This window comes from Eretmochelys imbricata, chromosome 1 (genome assembly GCF_965152235.1).
Source record: "Eretmochelys imbricata isolate rEreImb1 chromosome 1, rEreImb1.hap1, whole genome shotgun sequence".
Lineage (NCBI taxonomy): Eukaryota > Metazoa > Chordata > Testudines > Cheloniidae > Eretmochelys > Eretmochelys imbricata.
The window spans coordinates 329039722-329061446 of record NC_135572.1 but is presented as its reverse complement, the minus strand read 5'-3'; the positions used below and the strand labels follow the sequence as shown (position 1 = coordinate 329061446).

Sequence of the window (21725 nt, the reverse complement as noted above, 5' to 3'; positions counted from 1 at the left end):
GGGTATTGTAGTTGTAAGACTGCTTGATAGAGATCTTGTAGGTGTTTGTCTCTGTCTGAGGGATTGGAGCAAATGCGGTTGTATCTTAGAGCTTGGCTGTAGACAAGGGATTGTGCAGTGTGGTCTGGATGGAAGCTGGAGGCATGTAGGCGAGTATAGGGTGGCGTTTATGTGACCATGGCTTATTAGCACCGTTGTGTCCAGGAAGTGGATCTCTTGTATGGACTGATCCAGGCTGAGGTTGATGGTGGAATGGAAATTGTTGAAATCATGGTGGAATTCCTCAAGGGCTTCTTGTCCATGGGTCCAGATGATGAAGATGTCATCAAAGTAGAGTTGGGGTATTAGGGGACGAGAGCTAAGGAAGCGTTGTTCTAAGTCAGACATAAAAATGTTGGCATACTGTGGGGCCATGCTGGTACCCATAGCACTGCTGCTGACTTGAAGGTATACACTGTCCCAAATGTGAAATAGTTGTGGGTGAGGACAAAGTCACAAAGGTCAGCCACTAGGTTTGCCATGACATTATCAGGGATACTGTTTCTGATGGCTTGTAATCCATCTTTGCGTGGCATGTTGGTGGAGAGGGCTTCTACATCCATAGTGGCCAGGATGATGTTCTCTGGAAGATCTCCACCTCCCAGAGGAGCGGCGCTCCCACGGTGCCCCAGTAAAGGTCACGGACTGGGGATTTTTGTTTATTGCCCATGACTTGTACTAAAAATACCCATGACTAAATTGTAGCCTTACCTATGCACACTATTTAAAATTTAATAGAAAATTTGATATCATTCATATGCAGGAAGTTTCCAAAAGATAAACTCCATTATTTCTAATACCAAATTTCCTCAAACTAGTCAGACATTTCTCTTCCAGTGAGTTGAATACGTATCCCAAGTTTGAAGTTAAGCTTTTTTACATACAAATAGGTACACTATCAATTTTCTAACTATGTTAATAACTTCCCTTATCTCACAGTGATATCTCATATGACCTAGGAGACTTCGCAAGACTTGGCAAAAGAAGTTTCACTTTTCAGCTGAGGGATCATGCAACAGCTCAAAGGATAAACTTATCTGGAAGGCAATAAGTGCCCAAAGCTATAGTGGCTTAACATTAAAGTGCTTCCTCGACCATAACGAAATCAGCTAACAAACAAAAAGGAAAGGAATGTTTTCATCACTGTTTTGAAGCAACAGTTATTCTACTATATCCAGGTGCAATTAATTTGAATATGAAACAGAAAAACAACTATTTACTAAAACAATACTTAAGGCTTTGATGTTTTCAGAAAATAGTGTAAACATATTAGCCTGTGTTTTTGTACTCCAGCTAGACTGGCATGTGTTCTTGTGGTAGACAGAAAGAGTCAACATTCATACAAAGGATGCTCAAATCATATGGTCTGAAAAGTGTACTTACTTGCAGTTACAAGCCCTAGGATTACTTTAACTGACTAATTTAAGACCCATTTCTTTCCATGTCAAGGAGTATACATTGGCTAAGCAGTTGGTGTATTGTGACTGCTGATTATACTAAACACGATAGTTCCACTTGTTATCTTGTCCTTCCTCATTTTCTCCTTCTCACACTTACCCGTTACCATGAAGCCAAAGAATATTTGTATAGGCACAGTGGTATCTGCACTGATATACGAGCAAGATTTAGTCCCAAGACTCAAAGTAGCACCGGCATAACAAGGCCTTGACCCTCAGTTATCCTGTGGTAGTAATTTAGAGGCCTCCTAACACCATGCAACTACAACCTTTACTCTTAAGAGGAACGCTGAGAAATGCTGGAATTATTAAGCAGTCAGTTCTGCAAACATACTGCAAGTTTCAATTTCAATTGCAAACACACTATTTCACAGATGCAGTTTTTCTGAAATCTCAAATGGCACATCCATTACATGATAAAAGTACTAAATTACATTGTGGCTTGAATATTTTAATAAATATTCTTGTTTTAGATCTGCTCATTGCTGTAACATATTCCAGCTAAAACCCCTAACTCCAATGGCTCTCCAAGTGACCAAAAGCCACCTGCAAGATCCTCAAAATGAGTACTTTTTCTAGCTATTACTAATCTATGTTTAGTGCGCAGAAAGAGGACTATGCACACTTGGCTTTATATCTGCTGACAAGCTCTTCGGGCTGGGGGAGGCGGAGAAACCACTTCCTAGTGTCTTGTCAAATCATTATGAGCTTGTCAATGTGGTCCAAAGTCTATGCATGCAGCTTTTCCCATACTTATGAAGAAACTTAGTGAATGAACCCAGGAGCAGAAGTTTGCAAAGCTGTTTTCCTACTATTAATTCTCACCAGCTGTTTAATTTATTTTAAACGCTGGACCCCACAGTCCTGCCCTAAATATATGGCTTTAAGAAAACGTTGCTGATGGTGTGTAAACTAATCTGTATTGCACACATTTTTAAAATTTATTTTGCAGCAACACTCGAGAAGCCTCTAGTAAATACTACACCAAATATACTACAGTAGGCTAAACACCACCACAAAGAATCAGAACCCTCTGGGACAAGAAGAACATTTCTCAACCCCATTCTGGACCCAAAACGAGAGAAGAAAGAGCAGGAACCTTTGGAACTTTACGCCCTTTAAGAGAAGGCAGACCTGTGCGCAACAGCTTGCGCTATTAACTGGTCTGTCCCTTTTCGTAAGAGCTGGTTGGACATAGGAAGGTGGTGCCTTATCTTTACAGTATGTGTGTTACCTCCCACACACATTTCAGTGATACACGTGCCAAGGGCACAAGCAGACAAGAACAGGAACAGGTGCACTCTATGACAACCTCCAGAGCCGCTCCAACCTCCCCCACACACTATACAACCCCTCACATCTCAAAGCCCCTCCAAATCCGCACTACTGCCAGAGCCCCTCCAGTGTCCCCCACTATAACCCCAATCCCAGAGCCCCTCCAACCCCACATTATCCAACCCCCCACTACTGCCAGAGCCCCTCCAGTGTCCCCCACTATAACCCCAATCCCAGAGCCCCTCCAACCCCACATTATCCAACCCCCCACTACTGCCAGAGCCCCTCCAGTGTCCCCAACTATAACCCCAATCCCAGAGCCCCTCCAACCCCACATTATCCAACCCCCCCACTACTGCCAGAGCCCCTCCAGTGTCCCCCACTATAACCCCACTCCCAGAGCCCCTCAAAACCCCACACTATACAACGCTGCACCTGCCAGAGCCTCTCCAGGGCCCCCCACTATACCCTCACCCCCTCCATTCTCCCCCCCAATGACACCCCCCCCATGGCCGTTCAGTCCCCCGCACCTGCCAGAGCCCCTGCAGTCTGCCCCGCACTATACCCTACCCCCCAGAACCCCTCCAAGCCAGCCCTGTACAACCCCCATCCCCTCCAGTCTGCCCCAGCCCCTCCTCCCGCCAGGCCCCATCACTCACCGCCGTCCCGGCCCCGGGGCGGCTGCGGATCCCGCCAGGACAGCAGCCCCGGCTCCCACTCTAACGTGACCTCCCAGGCGCGCTGCCCGAAGGCCAACGAGGAGACGAGCCGGGGCCGCCGGCCGCCCGCGGGCTGCTCCATAGGCGCTCAGGGCCGGAGCACGCCTGCCCCGCGACGCATAGCCCGGGCCTCAGGGGCCGCCCAGCTCCTGGGCACCGGGATGGCGGCAGCCGGCAGCTAACGGGGCCCGGCCTCACCGCTATCCGGCTATTGCCTAGCGTGGGGGGACGAGAGCGTCAGCACGTATGAAAATCACCGCCGAGGGTGGAGCCTCGCCGTCTCTCTGCTGGCGGCGGCGAAGATACGGGCCCGGGTGCAAAGCTGCTAAGCGGCGCTGGGGCCAAGGGCCGCGACGCGCGATCCCCGTTGTGGCCAAGCGTCAGGCCTAGCCCGTGAGCCCTCCACCCCCTGCAGCCCAGCGCCGCCCGGGGCTCTCACAGCGTCGGGCCGTCCCCGTGTGCCCTCCGCCCCCTGCAGCCCAGCGCTGCCCGGGGCTCTCACAGCGTCGGGCCGCCCCCGTGTGCCCTCCGCCCCCTGCAGCCCAGCGCCGCCCGGAGCTCTCACAGCGTCGGGCCGTCCCCGTGTGCCCTCCGCCCCCTGCAGCCCAGCGCCGCCCGGAGCTCTCACAGCGTCGGGCCGTCCCCGTGTGACCCCTGCTGCCCAGCGCCGTCCTGGTCTCTGACAGCATCGGGCCTTGCCCGTGAGTCCTCTGCCCCCTGCCGCCCAGCGCCACCCTGGTCTCTCACAGCGTCGGGCCGTCCCCGTGAGCCCTCCGCCCTCTGCAGCCCAGCGCCGCCCGGGGCTCTCACAGCGTCGGGCCGAGCCCGTGTGTCCCCCGCCCCCTTCCTTCCAGCGCCGCCCGGGGCTCTCACAGCGTCGGGCCGAGCCCGTGTGTCCCCCGCCCCCTTCCTTCCAGCGCCGCCCGGGGCTCTCACAGCGTCGGGCCGTCCCCGTGTGCCCTCCGCCCCCTTCCTTCCAGCGCCGCCCGGGGCTCTCACAGCGTCGGGCCGTCCCCATGTGCCCTCCGCCCTCTGCAGCCCAGCGCCGCCCGGGGCTCTCACAGCGTCGGGCCGAGCCCGTGTGTCCCCCGCCCCCTTCCTTCCAGCGCCGCCCGGGGCTCTCACAGCGTCGGGCCGTCCCCGTGTGCCCTCCGCCCCCTTCCTTCCAGCGCCGCCCGGGGCTCTCACAGCGTCGGGCCGTCCCCATGTGCCCTCCGCCCTCTGCAGCCCAGCGCCGCCCGGGGCTCTCACAGCGTCGGGCCGTCCCCGTGTGCCCTCCGCCCTCTGCAGCCCAGCGCCGTCCGGAGCTCTCACAGCGTCGGGCCGTCCCCGTGTGCCCTCCGCCCTCTGCAGCCCAGCGCCGCCCGGGGCTCTCACAGCGTCGGGCCGAGCCCGTGTGTCCCCCGCCCCCTTCCTTCCAGCGCCGCCCGGGGCTCTCACAGCGTCGGGCCGTCCCCGTGTGCCCTCCGCCCTCTGCAGCCCAGCGCCGTCCGGAGCTCTCACGGCTGTGCCCGTGTGACCCCTGCTGCCCAGCGCCGTCCTGGTCTCTGACAGCATCGGGCCTTGCCCGTGAGTCCTCTGCCCCCTGCCGCCCAGCACCACCCTGGTCTCTCACAGCGTCAGGCCGTGCCCATGTGCCCTCTGCCCCCTGCCTCCCAGCGCTGCCCGGGGCTCTCACAGCGTCAGGCTGGGCCCATGTGACCCCTGCCGCCCAGTGCCGCCCTGGTCTCTCACAGCATCAGGCCGTTCCCGTGAGCCCCCTGACCCCTTCCGCCCAGCGCCACCCGGAGCTCTCACAGCGTCAGGCCGTGCCCATATGTCCTCTGCCCCTCTGCAGCCTGGTGCCGCCTCAGACTCTCATGGTGTTAGGTCTTGCTCAGGGGCCCAGGGATTTCCCTACCGCCCCTGTTAATTTCCCCAACACCGCCACAGCGGTCAACCAGTTGTACTCAGTGTTGTCAATTTAGTTATTGGTTGGAAATTTCAACTGAAATGAAAGAAAAGGAGTACTTGTGGCACCTTAGAGACTAACCAATTTATTTGAGCATAAGCTTTCATGAGCTACAGCTCACTTCATCGGATGCATCTGATGAAGTGAGCTGTAGCTCACGAAAGCTTAGGCTCAAATAAATTGGTTAGTCTCTAAGGTGCCACAAGTATTCCTTTTCTTTTTGCGAATACAGACTAACACGGCTGTTACTCTGAAACTGAAATGAAAACATTAATACACACTTTAAAAGCACCCTCTACACCATTGCAGCACAATACCTCTGAGGTCCATCATAGCATCAAATCATGCCCAGTGTACTATACCCATGTGCTCTCTGCACCATTGCAATCTAGTATTTGTTAGGTCTCTTCAACTAGCTCTCCTATCTTGTACCCTTAAATGCCCATGCATAGTATCACCTAGTGCCAAACTGGGTCCAACTCTGCATGTGAGGGGAAGAGCCAATGAAGTAATTGTTGGGAGAAAGATGCCGTAAATGAGCCTCGCACAGTGCTGTGAGCAGATGCCTTTCCCAATCTCTCATAAAACACAGTCCACTCACTGTCCAGAGTTAGAGATTCTACCCCTTCTGGCTTCATAAACAAAGTAATAAACCCTTAAGTTCTCCCCCGGCTTGTATGCTCTTAGGGCTCCTACTTCAGAGCAACCAACAGTCTTCCCTGACCCCCAAGCCGTGAGGCTTATTTAAACAGCAGAACCCAGTGGATCCTGCTGGGAGAGGGTTAACATCTGCTGACAGGACCAGGTGTGTTACGCAAACATTGCTTGCCTTTTAAACTGTGTAAAGATTAACTAGAACAACTGAGTAATGGTGCCAGTTTGCCTCTGTATATAGGTCAGTGTTCACAGCTGAATTAGTTTATTAACTGTTTCACATCTGAATACTATCTCTTCTAAATCAATTTGCATTTGAAGAGAGCAATAGAAGTGGCTAAACAAGAAAGTGTCTAGTACTTGGGTGCAGACAAGATTATGTAGGCCTTACCCAGCAGTTTGTAAAACTGTGACCTGTGGTCTACAGCAAAGTTGCTGCTCAGGGTGCCTAAGTCCCTGTTTTGCCTCCACTGTGGTTCACAAAACTTCTGCTGAACCCTGTAGGTGCCTAAACTCACCTAGCCCCTATGTTTTTCCAGAGTAAAAGTTCCCTGGGTGCCTGTGTTTCTGCCTCTGGGCACTGCAGCCTCCCCCTAAGCATCCAGGTACCTACCTCCCACCTAAGCCCCAGAGCAATTCACAAATCAGGGGAAGACAGGTATTTGGCTGCCTCATTTATGAGTAGGCCTGCTCAGAGGGAATCTAGCAGGTTAACTCCCATGCAAAATGCAGCTGGAGCTGATGCCCACCTTCTGACTCAGTGGTTAACCTGGTATGTGGGAGATGCAGGTTCAATTCCTTCCACCTTTGCCAGTAGGGGAAAAATGATATGAACAGGGATCTCACATTGCTTAGGACAGTGCTCTAATCCTGGAGAGCTATGGGATATTTTCAGGGCAAAAGAGGAGGAGGAACTCCCTCAATCTCTCCTCTTGAAGCTGTTCTGTTGTGGATCACTACTAAGGAAAGTGTGGTTGAAGCAGGGGGACTATACCTAAGGCATCCCACCTCCCAGCTAGGTGCCCTAATCTCTGGACTACATAGTCATTCCCAGTCTCTGGCTTAATGCTTGTTCCACTGTGGATAAATACTAGGGCTATCAATTAGATCACAATTAACTCAAAAAAATTGTAGTTTTAATTACACTGTTAAACAATAATAGAATACCAATTTAAATTTATTATAAATATTTTTGGATGTTTTCTTACATTTTCAAATATATTGATTTCAGTTACAACACAGAATACAGTGTACAGTGCTCATTTTATATTATTTTTATTTCAAATATTTGCACTGTAAAAGATAAACAAAAGAAAAAGTATTTTTCAATTCACCTTATACAAGAACTGTAATGCAATCATGAAAGTGCAATTTACAAATCTAGAATATTTTTTACATAACTGCACTGAAAAACAAAGCAAAACTTTAGAGTCTACAAGTCCAATCAGTCCTAGTTCTTATTCAGCCAATCGTTAAGTCAAACAAGTTTGTTTACATTTAGTGAAGATAATGCTGCCCACTTCTTGGTCACAATGTCACCTGAGAACAGGGGTTTGCATAGCATTGTTGTAGCTGGTGTTACAAGGAGGGACCCCATTTCTGGATTGCTAAGCAGAGCTAACCATTTCCCTGTAACCTGGATTTAGGCACATCTCTCTGAGAGGTTACCATCCCTCTGATCAGCATCTCCCATTGGGTAGCTTAGGTCACTTCTTGCCTAGGGTGCTGACTTTGGTGAATTGTATTTTGAGGTACCTATTCATTGTATAGGGAGCCTTGGCACCTAATTGGCTTTGTGGATCCCAGTGTTGCTCTTTGACTGTATAGGCACCTACAAGTTAGGTGCTATGATGTTCAGCACTGCAACATCTTAATCCCTTCCTGGTTCCACCCTGGTGCTGGCTTTCATTGTTTGTACCTGCTAAGTCAAACGCAAAGACATCTAAAACGCATACATCTTGTTAATTATCCCCGTAGGCAGAGTGGGAGGGAAACTGCCTACGCACTCATTTTTTTTATTAAGGAGTCACATTATGTGCATATTGAGAACTCCTGGCTTAAAAAGAAACGTTCACCATATTTAAAAGCTTGATTCAATAGAGACGATTTTCACTGTCTTGCTTTAACAACACAAGAATAATAAATAGTTGAAAGCTGTTGCATATGCAAGTCAGTAGAGTTACATCAGTAATGAATATGGCCCACATGTTTATCAAATCATTATCCCTCATGTCAAGGTTCCTTCCCCACTCTGAACACTAGGGTTCAGATGTGGGAACCTGTATGAAAACCTCCTAAGCTTACTTTTACCAGCTTAGGTTAAAACTTCCCCAAGGTACAAACTATTTTACCCTTGGACTTCCACTGCCACCACCAAACATCTGATCGGGTTTATTTTATTAGGAAAGAGCCCGTTTGGAAACATCTTTCCCCCCCAAAAGCCTCCCAACCCTTGCACCCCACTTCCTGGGAAAGGTTTGATAAAAATCCTCACCAATTTGCATAGGTGACCACAGACCCAAACTCTTGGAGCTTAAGAACAATAAAAAATGTATTCAGTTCTTGAAAAGAAGAATTTTAATTGAAGTAACAATAAAAAGAATCACCTCTATAAAATCAGGATGGTAAATAACTTACAAGGGAATTAGATTCAAAACATAGAGAATCCCTCTAGGCAAAACCTTAAGTTACAAAAAGACACACAGACAGGAATATCCATCCTATTCAGCACAGTTTATTTTCTCAGCCATTTAAAGAAATCATAATCTAACGTGTATCTAGCTAGATTACTTACTAAATTCTAAGACTCCATTCCTGTTATGTCCCCAGCAAAAGCCCCCCCCCCCCCGAGAGAGAGAGAGAGATAGATATTTGTTTTCTCCCTCCCCCCAGCTTTTGAAAGTATCTTGTCTCTTCATTGGTCATTTTGGTCAGGTGCCAGCGAGGCTATACTAGCTTCTTAACCCTTTACAGGTGAAAGGGTTTTTCCTCTGGCCAGGAGGGATTTTAAAGATGTTTACCCTTCCCTTTATATTTATGACACCTCATTATCTGGGTTTGAGTTGTACAGTCCCCAAAGCATGGTTCCTCATCAGGATGTAAGAGCAGATCAGGGTAAACCAGTTTAATGTAACTATCCCAGAGATCCTAGTTAAGTCCTGACAAAGAAGGGGGACTTCACATTTAGCTGCTGTCAGTGTCTATTTGCTCAAGGCTAGCCACTCTCCTTATATGCTACTGTTAGGCTTCCTTAAATTAGCACACCTTTTAAGAGTATCTTTTAGGTTAATTATCCCTCAGCACTATAAAGCAACAGTATTTTCACTGGTAACAAACAGATATAAGGTTGGTTTACTTATATAACATAATATCAAACTTACAAGAAATAGATTCAAAATAAAGTGACTGCTCTTCTTCCTCATAGAAATGACAGAGTGAATTTTTTGAACATTTGTCAGTAACATACATTGATCTGTAGCTACTCAGAGCTTACAATATAGCAATGAGATGCATAATACAGAGGGAACCCTTTCCCCATGAGCAGCTTACTTGGGTTTATTTTCCCTACTAATTCCCTTTTGCACAGAGTTGCCCTATTATCTAGTCTCTCTCACATGCTTTTCTGAGGCTGGCTCTTTCAATATGGCACAACCAAAATGCTGCAGCTCTAAAGTGGGTATTTTGTAAGTGACAGCTGCATCTTTCTCTCTTTCAGTAGTAAGTGTTTGTATGTTTCCCCCTCGCTGCCTCTCTACTTTCCCTTTCTTATTCCTGAGGTGACAGCATATTCTTACAGTGACTTAACAGACTTGCCTCCAAAGATAAGATTCTTCTGACTGAACTGTTAAGAGAGTGCTCTAGAAAAGAAATGTCTATATTTGCAGAAGTCCAGTTAATAGAAAATTCGCCAGTAGCTGGCATTCAAGAAATTGTTGGCATTCACCATTGTTCATAGGTTTTCTAGAACCAGTAAAAGTTGTTGCTCTTCACTGTAAATGACTTCTCATGTGCAGCTATTTATGTGGAGCTCTTACTGTAAATAACTTGAATTGAACCAGGAAGTATTGGTCCTGAGTCAAAGACTGTATTTGCTGAGTTGAAAACAATCCATTTGCTTCAGTGGACTGCAGAGAAGTAGCAGCCACTTACACCAGTGGTGAAATTGGCCTCTACAGTCTAAATTAAAGGTCATTTCAAAGGGAGAAAAGTGGGATTTGTGTTGCCCTCTGTTTCTTTATAGTGAAAGACTGAATTTTTTAAAGTTGAGATTTATTCTGATTCATTAAGTCTTGCATTTCCTGATTTTGCTGGAGGTCTCCCTTGGAAGATGCAGAGAAATGGTTTGGGAGTTCTCCGACCTTGAGTGAAGGCCCAGTGTGTTTAATTTTTAACAAAGGGAGTTTTTCACCCTACAGTTTAAGGTTTAGTTAAGCAGTTGTTTGTTTTTTAAAGTGTAACAGTCTGAATAAAAATCCCTTCTTCCCCCAGTGAATCAGGTTTCACTTCCTTGGTGTCTGTGATGTCAGTAACACAAGCTCTCCAGCTTTCTAGGAAAAACAAACTAGATGAGACCTGAATATCTAGTGTAAAATTATTCAGAAAACAAATCTTTTGTGAACAAAAAGTGAAAAAAACCAACAGGAAGCTTTACAAGTTTAAAGCAGATAAACACACATACACAAATGAGTTACAGTCTTAGGTTTCAAAGGGTAATAGAAGCTGTGGTAATATGCAAATTCTGTATGCTGTGCAGGACTAACCTAAACTAAGCATCTTGGGGATCCCTTGCTTATGCTTAGAAATGTTGTCATCTCCAAATTCCAAGCAGCACAGTGATACAGTTCCTTCTGGTCAGGCATTTTTATTCCCTGTCTCCAAACTGATAAAACAAGTGTTGGTGTTTGTCTCCTCTTTGTGTGTGTGTGTGGGTAGAGGGTGGGGGAGGCAATCAACAAAGTCTTTGTCCTTTGCAGGGCCGGCTCTAGGCACCAGCAAAACAAGCAGGTGCTTGGGGCGGCACATTTCTAGGGGCGGCATTCCGGCGCCAGCCATGCCGCCCCTAGAAATATGCCCCTGCTGCCCCAGCTCGCCTCCGCTCTGCCTCTGCCTGCTCCCCTGAGCACACCGCTGCCGCTCCGCTTCTCCCCCCTCCCTCCCAGGCTTGCTGCGCACGAAACAGCTGTTTCACGCTGGAAGCCTGGGAGGGAGGGAGAACCCAAGCGGCCGTGGACTCGGGGGAGGCGGTGGTGGTGGAGCGGAGGTGAGCTGGGGCGGGGAGCGGTTCCTCTACTCCCCCCCTGTTACTTTCTGCGCTTCCCCCCACCCTCGCTCACTTCCACTCCGCCTGCTCCCCTGAATGTGCTGCCTCTCCCTCGCCTGAGAGGGAGGGAGGAGAAGCAGAGCGGCGGCATGTTCAGGGGAGCGGGCGGGGGGTTGTGGGTGGGGAGCAGCAGGAAGCAATGGCGGAGGGGGGGAAATGCAGCATGCCCGGGGGAGGAGGCGGGGCCAGGGATTTGGGGAAGGGGTGGGGAAGGGGCAGAGTTGGGACGGAGCTGGGGGCACGAAAAAAAAGTGGGGGCGGTCAAAAATGTTTTTGCTTGGGGTGGCAAAAATCCTAGAGCTGGCCCTGGTCCTTTGATGTTCCCCAATGGCTCCTTTGGTTTCAAAGGGCCTTCTTGTATGCAGGCCCAGCACTTTACATTAATTAATGTAGTCATTTCTTGTTTGCTGTGTTACACAATTAGAGAACTTCATGATGCAAACAAATTATCAATGTAACTTCATGCCGTGGGCTACAGATGTTATGAATGAGATCAATATATGCAGCAGCCTACAGGCATTTAATTAAATCTAAACACATTCTTATCAACTTAACATCTATTTTAACAATGCTAACACACAGGTGAGCCAGACTTGTTTCCAGCTATGCATTTGTCAGTGTTCATTGAGACTTAGGGGCCTTGGCATGAGCTGGCACCTGGTCTGCCAGTATCACACTGAGGACTCGCACTACTTTAGCAGGTGCACCAGAAGGCTTTGTGGTGGAACTCCAAGATAGCTAAGTAGCTGCACCATTCTTTTATAGGGTTCAGCATGTGCTTTCCTCTGTGCCAGCCTGGTTGGTATAGAATGAGGTGGGGCTAAGGCCTTGACTCCTCGTTTTCCATCTCGTTTGGGTAGTTTGCATCACTAGCCAGCTGCAATTGTGCTCAGTCCCTGAGCAGGGCTCAATCTTATTATCCTCATATTATCCCTATCCCCAGATAGGGAAGTGAGGCACACAGTGAAGTGACTTGAACAAGGTCACCAAGCAGGTCCATGGCAGAGCCAATTATGGAACTCAAGTCTTCTGATTCCCATGCCACAGTGCCTGGCTCCCTTGACAGGGGTGCAGTTGGGAGAGAGGTTCCTTCCATCTGCCCCTGCACATTCACATAAGGGCCAGCACAATTTGGATCAGTGGAGAGATACAGGTAGGGTTAGTGGTGATATATATCCTGGAATTTAAAGGATAGTCCCAATTTCAGATTCCTAAGTGGCGGACTCACTGTTCACTGTGGACAACTTTTGGCATGGGTGTTTTCCACTCCCAGTTGGCAATTTCAACTTGTTTCTTCTCCTCATGAGAAAGAACACCCTTCTCTAAGTAACCTTCTGGGAAATGTCTGAAATGTATCACTCAAAGCATCTCAGGAAAAGTGGAAGGTGTACACTTGGGCCAAAATTTTCCAAGTACACACGCACCCATCCCATTAAAATTGTGCACCTATATCTGAGGGGAGATTTTTGTCCTTTAATGCTTCTAAAGAGAGAAAACTAATGACAAAAGGTGATAATGTAGAGATAAAAATGCATTTTGACATTAAAATGCTGAATGACATTCTGAACTGATGAGCAAACAATGACCTAAACAGTAAGTGTAACAGCTTTTCAGCTGATGAAAGGGATGACATCATTCTCTCTGAAAATTCTTCAGAGCCATTTTACAGTCTTTTTATGCTTATATTTTAAATATCAATTACAGTAATTATTGGAAACAGTCTGGAAAAACAAATTCTGAAAGCTTGTCAAGAAGGCTTCTACACCTCAGGCCTTTTTTCATGCCTTTTTCATTTGAACTGAAAGGTAATTGAGGGAAAGTTATTGACATAGTGGAGGGTCTGGGAATAGATCCAAAAGATAATTTGCTGTCCTGTGAATGGCAGTGCTGCACTTGATCATGATCCATGGAGATTTGGAGAGCAGCCTTCTTTCTTTTTCTCCTAAAGTCCATTGGTACCCCAAAGAGGTAGTGTTACAGGCTAAAGGGAAACTTGTTGTGGAATTCTGTCTTAAGGATTTAACAAGAACGTTGAATTAGACTCCTTGAGACATGGACTGTTTCTCCATATTCTCCGCATGATACCATATATATCCATTGTACAATATATAATCATTAAAAATAATAGTGATGATTTGTTTAAGGTTGCTGTGTCCGTAGCTTCCATCCATAGAAACTAGCCAAATGGAAAATGCCATTAGCATTACTACCATTCCTTCATTGAGTCCTCAAGAGAGCAGCAAATCAAATCCTAACCACAAAACCAGTAAAAAAGCATTACCAGGAGAAGGGAAAGAAAAGTGATTTGATACAGGTTGCCATAAATTAAGGTGAGAGAACTCTCCAATTTAAAAACCTGAGACCCACTTGATGCTAATCTGTGCTATGCTTACCAGGATACACTGCAGAACTACAAATCAGTATTCCAAAAGGGGGGGAAAGTGAAAGCACATGAAAGAGAAATTAAGACAAATTGAAGAGGCAGTAGACAAATATTCCTTCCAGCATACCTGGGAAAAATGTAAACCAAATCAGAAACCAAACCTCACTGCACAGAATCGAAAAATCTGGAGAGAACATTTACAAGACCTACCACAATCTAATCTGAGAAATTTGCTTGAGAACAAAACAGCCTCATGAAAGAAACCATTACACTAAAAAAATGCCATTTACAAACTTCCAACAATCCTGGACACCCCTATTACAATACAGGAAGTCAAGGAAAAAATCTTCAAAAAGTCAAACTCAGGAAATTATTGAGCCCTGAGAATGTAGCAAATGAGATGCTGAAACAGCACTGAGCACACCTGGGAAGCCTTCTCAATATTGTTTAACATGACACTCCGGTCCAGACACTTCTCTGAGGTATGCTCAGAGGGGCCAATTAGCCCATTACATAGAAAGAGATGTTTCCATCTATAGGTGTCACATGACTCTTTCATTTGGAGAAGCTTATGTGAGCACTGGAAGATCCCAAGAAGCGTGGGGGGGGGGCAGGCACGGGCACCTGGACCATGGCCCCATCTCCTGCTCTACCCTGAGGCCCCACTCCCATTCCACCTCTTCCCCCCAAGGTCCCCCCACCTGCCACTCACTCCTCTTCACCTCCTCCCGCAAGGCCCTCCGCCTGGTACTCGCTCTTCTCCCGCGGTTGCTCACCCATAAGGAGGGAAAAAGGTGGGCGGGCATAGTCCCAGTCCTCCTCCTGCTGTGCGTGCTGATGCTGGAGCAACTCAGCAAAGAAGCGCCAGAACAGGGTGGGGAAGGGGAGGTGGCAGAGCAGGGGCAGGAAGAGGTGGAGCAAGGGCAGGGCCTTGGGGGACGAGGCCAATCAGGAACAGGGCCTCGGGGCACAGCAGGGGTGAAGCGCAGGCAGGGCCAGGGTCTGGGCACCGGTGGCCACCCCACTTCTAGGGAGCTTTTGATGGCAGCGCTCCAAAGCCAATGGGCTGGCATGCTTCCAAAGTGAGGTGACCCGCACCTCATCTGGCATTTTTTGCCCCCTGCATGGCCAGCTTTTTTGGGGGAGGCTTAGCCTCCCCAAGCCTCTCATATGCACCTCCCATGTTTCCATCCCAGACAACTATGTGTAAGCAGAGTCTGCATGAGCTCTTCCCTGACATCTAGTGAAGAGCTGGGAAAGAAGGCTTCAGGAACTGACCTTGTTTGCATGGGCATGCCCATCCTGCCTAGGGGCTCAGCATGATGGGAGTGCTTTGCCCAAAAGATCACTTTTGACTGGTGTTGGATCACAAGTCACTTTGTTATTGAGTGCAGGGGTAATAAAGTGTTGTTATCCTTGTTTGAATCAAGGGCAGCAGAACTGGGCTTGGCATATGCTGACTGAGGGACTCACCCTCAACTGAACTTCACTCTCTAGGTAGGGGAGAGGGTGGCCAAAGCCTAGTGGAGTTGAGAGATGGTGGGGATAAGTATTTGTAGCTGGTGGTATGGATTCTGTCTTAGGAGCCTAGAAGCTTTTTGACCATTCTTTTTGCTACTGTGTAATAACAGAATGAATTAAGACTCAGTTGGGAATCTTTTGTTGTAGACCAATAGAGCTGAAATAACTGATAACTGGGTTTTAATATTAGATGCGGTTATCAGTGATAACTGATAACCCTGCTTTGGGACAGTGTTTCTGATGCAAGAGACTGCCCAATCTGCACTAGCAGTGAGGATCCCCCACTAACAGCTGAAATCACTAAGAGCTGTGTTTAACTGGTGAGACCTCAAGATGTCCTGGAGGGCACGGAATGACTGAGGCAGAGTGAGCACCCAGACATTGGAGTGAGCAAAGTGCCTTTCCCCGTGCCGGGGGAGGAGGAGAACTCATGTGAATGCACCTCTGAACTCTAGATCTTCACTGACCAAGGACAACAACTGTTAGTGGGGTGCAGTAGTGGGAAAAGGGAGGGGCACGTTAAAGGAGCATTTGGTTGTTGGTTTAAGAACCTGAGGCAAAAGACACTGTCCAACGTACTATAGGGTGGGTGTTTTTACTTATGGATTTATGCTTATGAATCCTGCTTGCAGTGTTTTCTCATGTTAATGTCGGGTTACTCCTCTTTTAATAAAAGTTTCTTTTCTACTCTCAGACTCTATGCTTGCAAGAGGGGAGTACTGCCTTTTAGAGGTGTGCAGTAGTATGTAATTTCCCCAGGTTTCTGGGTGGGGGCTCGAGCTGATTCTGTGTTGTATCATTGAAAAGTAACCCCTAGATATTGAACCCTGCCCTTATTGCTACCGACTCCACCTGTCAGAAGGGTTACATATAGAAGCATCTATGTTAGCAGCAATACCAGTGAAGTATTCTTTAGAGTAACAGGTACTCTAACAGGGTAACAGGTTGCCTGACCAAAAGCAAAATACATTAGAAAGTCTTAAGAAATGAACCACTGAGGATACCTTTACTCTAGAGACTCTCATTAATAATATGTAAAAACAAAAAATGGAAATGAGATTTACATGCTTTACAGGCTTTAGAAAAGCTTTTACCTGGTCTCCAAGACTGAACTTTAAATTGCTACAAAATGGCACCAGTGGAAAAACCTGACAGAACTTAACTTTACATTAAAATAGTTTCCAAACCATTCTCTCCATCAGTCTCTCCTCCTACAGCCACTTGAATTCCATTTCAGTGGCCACGCTTCTTACTACAGAGCTCTCGCTAGTTTCTGGCATTGCTGAGCAGCTGCACTTCCCCAGAGGCAAGTGAGGTGGTCAACTCACCACTGAACTCTAGCAGGTCTTCCTGCCCTGCATGGGGGGTGTCATAAATATAAAGGGAAGGGTAAACCCCTTTAAAATCCCTCCTGGCCAGAGGAAAAATCCTCTCACCTCTAAAGGGTTAAGAAGCTAAAGGTAACCTCGCTGGCACCTGACCAAAATGACCAATGAGGAGACAAGATACTTTCAAAAGGTGGAAGGAGGGAGAAAAACAAAGGGTCTGAGTCTGTCTGTATGCTGCTTTTGCCGGGGATAGAACAGGAATGGAGTGTTAGAACTTTTAGTAAGTGATCTAGCTAGGTATGTGTTAGATTATGATTTCTTTAAATGGCTGAGAAAAGAGCTGTGCTGAATAGAATGACTATTCTTGTCTGTGTGTCTTTTTTGTAACTTAAGGTTTTGCTTAGAGGGATTCTCTATGTTTTGAATCTAATTACCCTGTAAGGTATCTACCATCCTGATTTTACAGAGGTGATTCCTTTACTTCTATTAAAAGTCTTCTTGTAAGAAAACTGAATGCTTTTTCATTGCCCTAAGATCCAAGGATTTGGGTCTGTGGTCACCTATGCAAATTGGTGAGGATTTTTATCAAACCTTCCCCAGGAAGTGGGGTGCAAGGGTTGGGAGGATTTTGGGGGGAAAGACGTGTCCAAACTACGTTTCCCAGTAAACCCAGTTAAAGTTTGGTGGTGGCAGTGGAAATTCCAAGGGCAAAGGGTAAAATTAATTTGTACCTTGGGGAAGTTTTAACCTAAGCTGGTAAAAGTAAGCTTAGGAGGTTTTCATGCAGGTCCCCACATCTGTACCCTAGAGTTCAGAGTGGGGAAGGAACCTTCACAGGGGGTAAAATTTTCAAAGACTCCTAAGTGCTTAGGTCTCTTTGGATAATTGGGATTTACGCTCTTATGTCACTTAGGCACTTTTGAAAATGCTACTGTCCTCTCCTCAGAAACCCTAAAATGTTCATCTCACTCTTCTCAATCCTACAATTCAGTCTTAGCACTTTGGGACTGAGCTTCCACTCTTGCTCACACTATCTGTCAGCTCACACTCAGTCCAGCTCATCTCCAGATCTTTGATTGTAGTGGTTAGAGATGAATCATTGAGTCTGTCCCCTTGCAAGAGCAGAGTATAGGTCCTCTAAGAGAAGATGAATCTGATATTAAAATGATAGTACACTTGATCTTAATTAGGAGTCCTGTACGACACCATACCTCTATTCAGTTTATTCCACCAGCTCAGTCACAGAAAGACACAGACATATACAACACAGTCAACTGAGGACAAAACAATTCAGAAAAGCTAAAAGAATATCAACAGTCAACAGTGTGCCCTTGTTGCCAAGAAGGCTAATGGCATTTTGGGCTGTATAAGCAGGGGCATTGCCAGCAGATTGAGGGTCGTGATTGTTCCCCTCTATTCGACATTGGTGAGGCCTCATCTCGAGTACTGTGTCCAGTTTTGGACCCCACATTGCAAGAAGGATGTGGAAAAATTGAAAAGCGTCCAGCGAAGGGCAACAAAAATGATTAGGGGACTGGAACACATGATTGATGAGGAGAGGCTGAGGGAACTGGGATTGTTTAGTCTGTGGAAGAGAAGAATGAGGGGGGATTTGATAGCTGCTTTCAACTACCTGAAAGGGGGTTCCAAAGACTGTTCTCAGTGGTAGCAGATGACAGAACAAGGAGTAATGGTCTCAAGTTGCAGTGGGAGAGGTCTAGGTTGGATATTAGGAAAAACTTTTTCACTAAGAGAGTGGTGAAGCACTGGAAGGCGTTATCTAGGGAGGTGGTGGAATCTCCTTCCTTTGAGGTTTTTAAGGTGAGGCTTGACAAAGCCCTGGCTGGGATGATTTAATTGGGGATTGGTCCTGCTTTGAGCAGGGGGTTGGACTAGATGACCTCCTGAGGTCCTTTCCAACCCTGATAGTCTATGAGTCTATGAATATATGAAACACAATAAAAATACTTGGGGTTACATAGTTTTTAAGCAGAATTCCCACTGATTTACAAAAAAGGTTGGACAGCTTACGTCTTCCGAAAATTGCTTCAAGGGTAGCTAGCATCCTAGGGCCAGTGTTCCTGCTTCCGGATTCTTTATTAAAGTTGTATTTATGGTTTAAAGCTAGGATGAGGGGAATTATTGTTTTTGTTTTAAAGTATTTCCAAAGCTTCTCCTTGAAACTGTATTGAGACAGCTCATATATATGTTAATTAATAGTATAAAAAATAATTTATAGTACTAGACACTGAAATTTAAAGTGCCATATAAACATAAAGTAGATGCTTAAAGAAGTAAGCCAAATTATCTGTCAAATGCTGTTTTTACATGCCGATATTCAGAACAATCAGATATAAAACGCATTAGAGCGGTTCGTGTTTGAACTGAGTAATCTTCACTTTGATTGTTGTTCAGCTGAATACTATAGTGAAGAAGATGACAGCTGGGTACGAAGTTGTCTGAATCACTGATCCTAGAATGCAAATGCACTCCATTATTTTACATAAAATCTGCAAAGCAGAGCTATTTCTGCACCGACAGCTCAGCGTGCGTGTTAGGCTGAATAGGCCGTCTCTCTTCCTAATTTTCTCATACCAAAATTAGAAGGAAAGCTAAGAACACTATGAACAGAATACAAAATCAGGCACAGCTTACCCAAAGAGGTGGGGGAAGCAGGAGGAAAAGAGTTATTTCATATTTAAAGCTATATATTCTAGTAAACACATCTATTCAAGGAAATCTGCTCTACTTGGATTCAGAAAAGCAGAAAATCACCAGTTCAAAGGCAGGACAATGCTGAGATGGAGACATTTCTGAGTATATCGCAGGGAGGTTGAAAGGGGCAGGAGTCAGTTTGTCTACCAAGGTAGCACTGGCTGACAAATTAATTGGGAGTATCTCTAGTATTATGGGCCACTTGTCTAGAGCTGACTGGTCTACATGTCAATCTGCAACATAGAAAAGCTAGTTTTGAAGACAGTAGGTTTCTATGAAAGAGGTACATCTTCAAAGGATTGCACAAGGTCTTAGTCATCTGTTCATTCAGTCAGAACTGTGAAGTTAAATACACTTTCCATGCTTTGAGAAATCAGTCTTCTTCAAGCTATCTCCTAACTGTTTTAATATGAACAAATTTGCAAAATCATGACTCTCTAAGGAATTATTTAAAATCTCTGTTGCTAAAATCTTATAATTGGGAGCATGAGTGGGCTATGAACAGCTGGCTGAGGGAGGCTAGACCCCAGCCCCCCCCCTTCTGCCGGAGGCCTCACTCCTTCCACACACCCCTGCAGGAGCCCAGAGCCCCCACATCGCAGCCGCTGGCCAGCGCCCCCAAGCTAGCACCCGCAGCCCCAGGATGGTGGGCGGCACGGCCCCAGCCAGCACCGGGAGGGCGGGCGGCACAGCCCCAGCCAGCACCAGGAGGGTGGGCAGCACGGGCCCAGCCCCCACAGCACTGGGAGGGCAGGCGGCACAGCTCCAGCCTACCAGTGCCAGAGCCCTGGCAGTGTGGCCCCAGCCCCCCCAGCCCCAGAGCGCTGGAAGGGCGGGTGTCGCGGCCCCCACCCAAGCCGGGGCCACTGCGTAGGGAGACTGGAGCTGCATGCAGAATGGGAAGCAGGAGGGGGATTGAGGGTAGAGTGTGGGCAGGGCCATGCCTGGCTGTTTGGGGAGCCACAGCCTCCCCCAGCCTATGATAACCACCACCAATGACTGGGGGTAATCAGTGTTGCTGGAAAAAATCAAGTCCAAAAGAAACCATTCAGACTGATTGCTCATATGACTAGTATGTTTAAGAACAAGCCTGCAGGAAAAGGATTATATTGTTAAAGGCAGATTTTTCTCCCTTGATTAGAGGTGAAAATGCATTAATAAGACTTCTCAAACTAATAACGCATTCAAAATGAATTTAGTTGTGAAAAACTTCCTCCCCCTTCAAATAAGGATGGACATATGACAACCTACAAAGTTTTTTGCAATGATGTTGGATCCAGGATATTAGATCCAGGATATTCCACTGGTGAGAAAGACAAGCTTTCAAGCTTACCCAGAGCTCTTGTTCAGATCTGGGCTCTGTAAAAAGCTTGTCTCTCTCACCAACAGAAGTGAGTCAAATAAAAGGAAAGGAGTACTTGTGGCACCTTAGAGACTAACCAATTTATTTGAGCATGAGCTTTCGTGAGCTACAGCTCACTTCATCAGATGCATACCGTGGAAACTGCAGCAGACTTTATATATACACAGAGAATATGAAACAATACCTCCTCCCACCCCACTGTCCTGCTGGTAATAGCTTATCTAAAGTAATCTTCAGGTTAGGCCATTTCCAGCACAAATCCAGGTTTTCTCACCCTCCACCCCCCACACAAATTCACTCTCCTGCTGGTGATAGCCCATCCAAAGTGACAACTCTTTACACAATGTGCATGATAATGAAGTTAGGCCATTTCCTGCACAAATCCAGGTTCTCTCACTCCCTCATCCCCCTCCAAAAACCCACCCCCATACACACACAAACTCACTCTCCTGCTGGTAATAGCTCATCCAAACTGACCACTCTCCAAGTTTAAATCCAAGTTAAACCAGAACATCTGGGGGGGGTGGGGTAGGAAAAAACAAGAGGAAATAGGCTACCTTGCATAATGACTTAGCCACTCCCAGTCTCTATTTAAGCCTAAATTAATAGTATCCAATTTGCAAATGAATTCCAATTCAGCAGTTTCTCGCTGGAGTCTGGATTTGAAGTTTTTTTGTTTTAAGATAGCGACCTTCATGTCTGTGATTGCGTAACCAGAGAGATTGCACGCAATCACAGACATGAAGGTCGCTATCTTAAAACAAAAAAACTTCAAATCCAGACTCCAGCGAGAAACTGCTGAATTGGAATTCATTTGCAAATTGGATACTATTAATTTAGGCTTAAATAGAGACTGGGAGTGGCTAAGTCATTATGCAAGGTAGCCTATTTCCTCTTGTTTTTTCCTACCCCCCCCCCAGATGTTCTGGTTTAACTTGGATTTAAACTTGGAGAGTGGTCAGTTTGGATGAGCTATTACCAGCAGGAGAGTGAGTTTGTG

General features: G+C 46.8%; 1 protein-coding gene across 2 annotated transcripts in view; it reads right to left on the bottom strand.

Annotated features, from left to right (window-relative positions):
* Positions 1–3923, bottom strand: part of CERK (ceramide kinase) — a 74164-nt gene extending 70241 nt beyond the window's left edge. Inside the window, exon 1 of one of the 2 annotated variants that reach the window (XM_077834942.1) lies at positions 3431–3923. In XM_077834942.1, coding sequence (XP_077691068.1) covers positions 3431–3572 — 142 coding nt within the window. In that variant the 5' untranslated portion in view covers positions 3573–3923. The remainder of the gene's footprint in view (positions 1–3430) is intronic. The other variant, XM_077834935.1, reaches the window with a different exon arrangement.
* Between the last annotated feature and the right edge of the window lie 17802 nt (positions 3924–21725).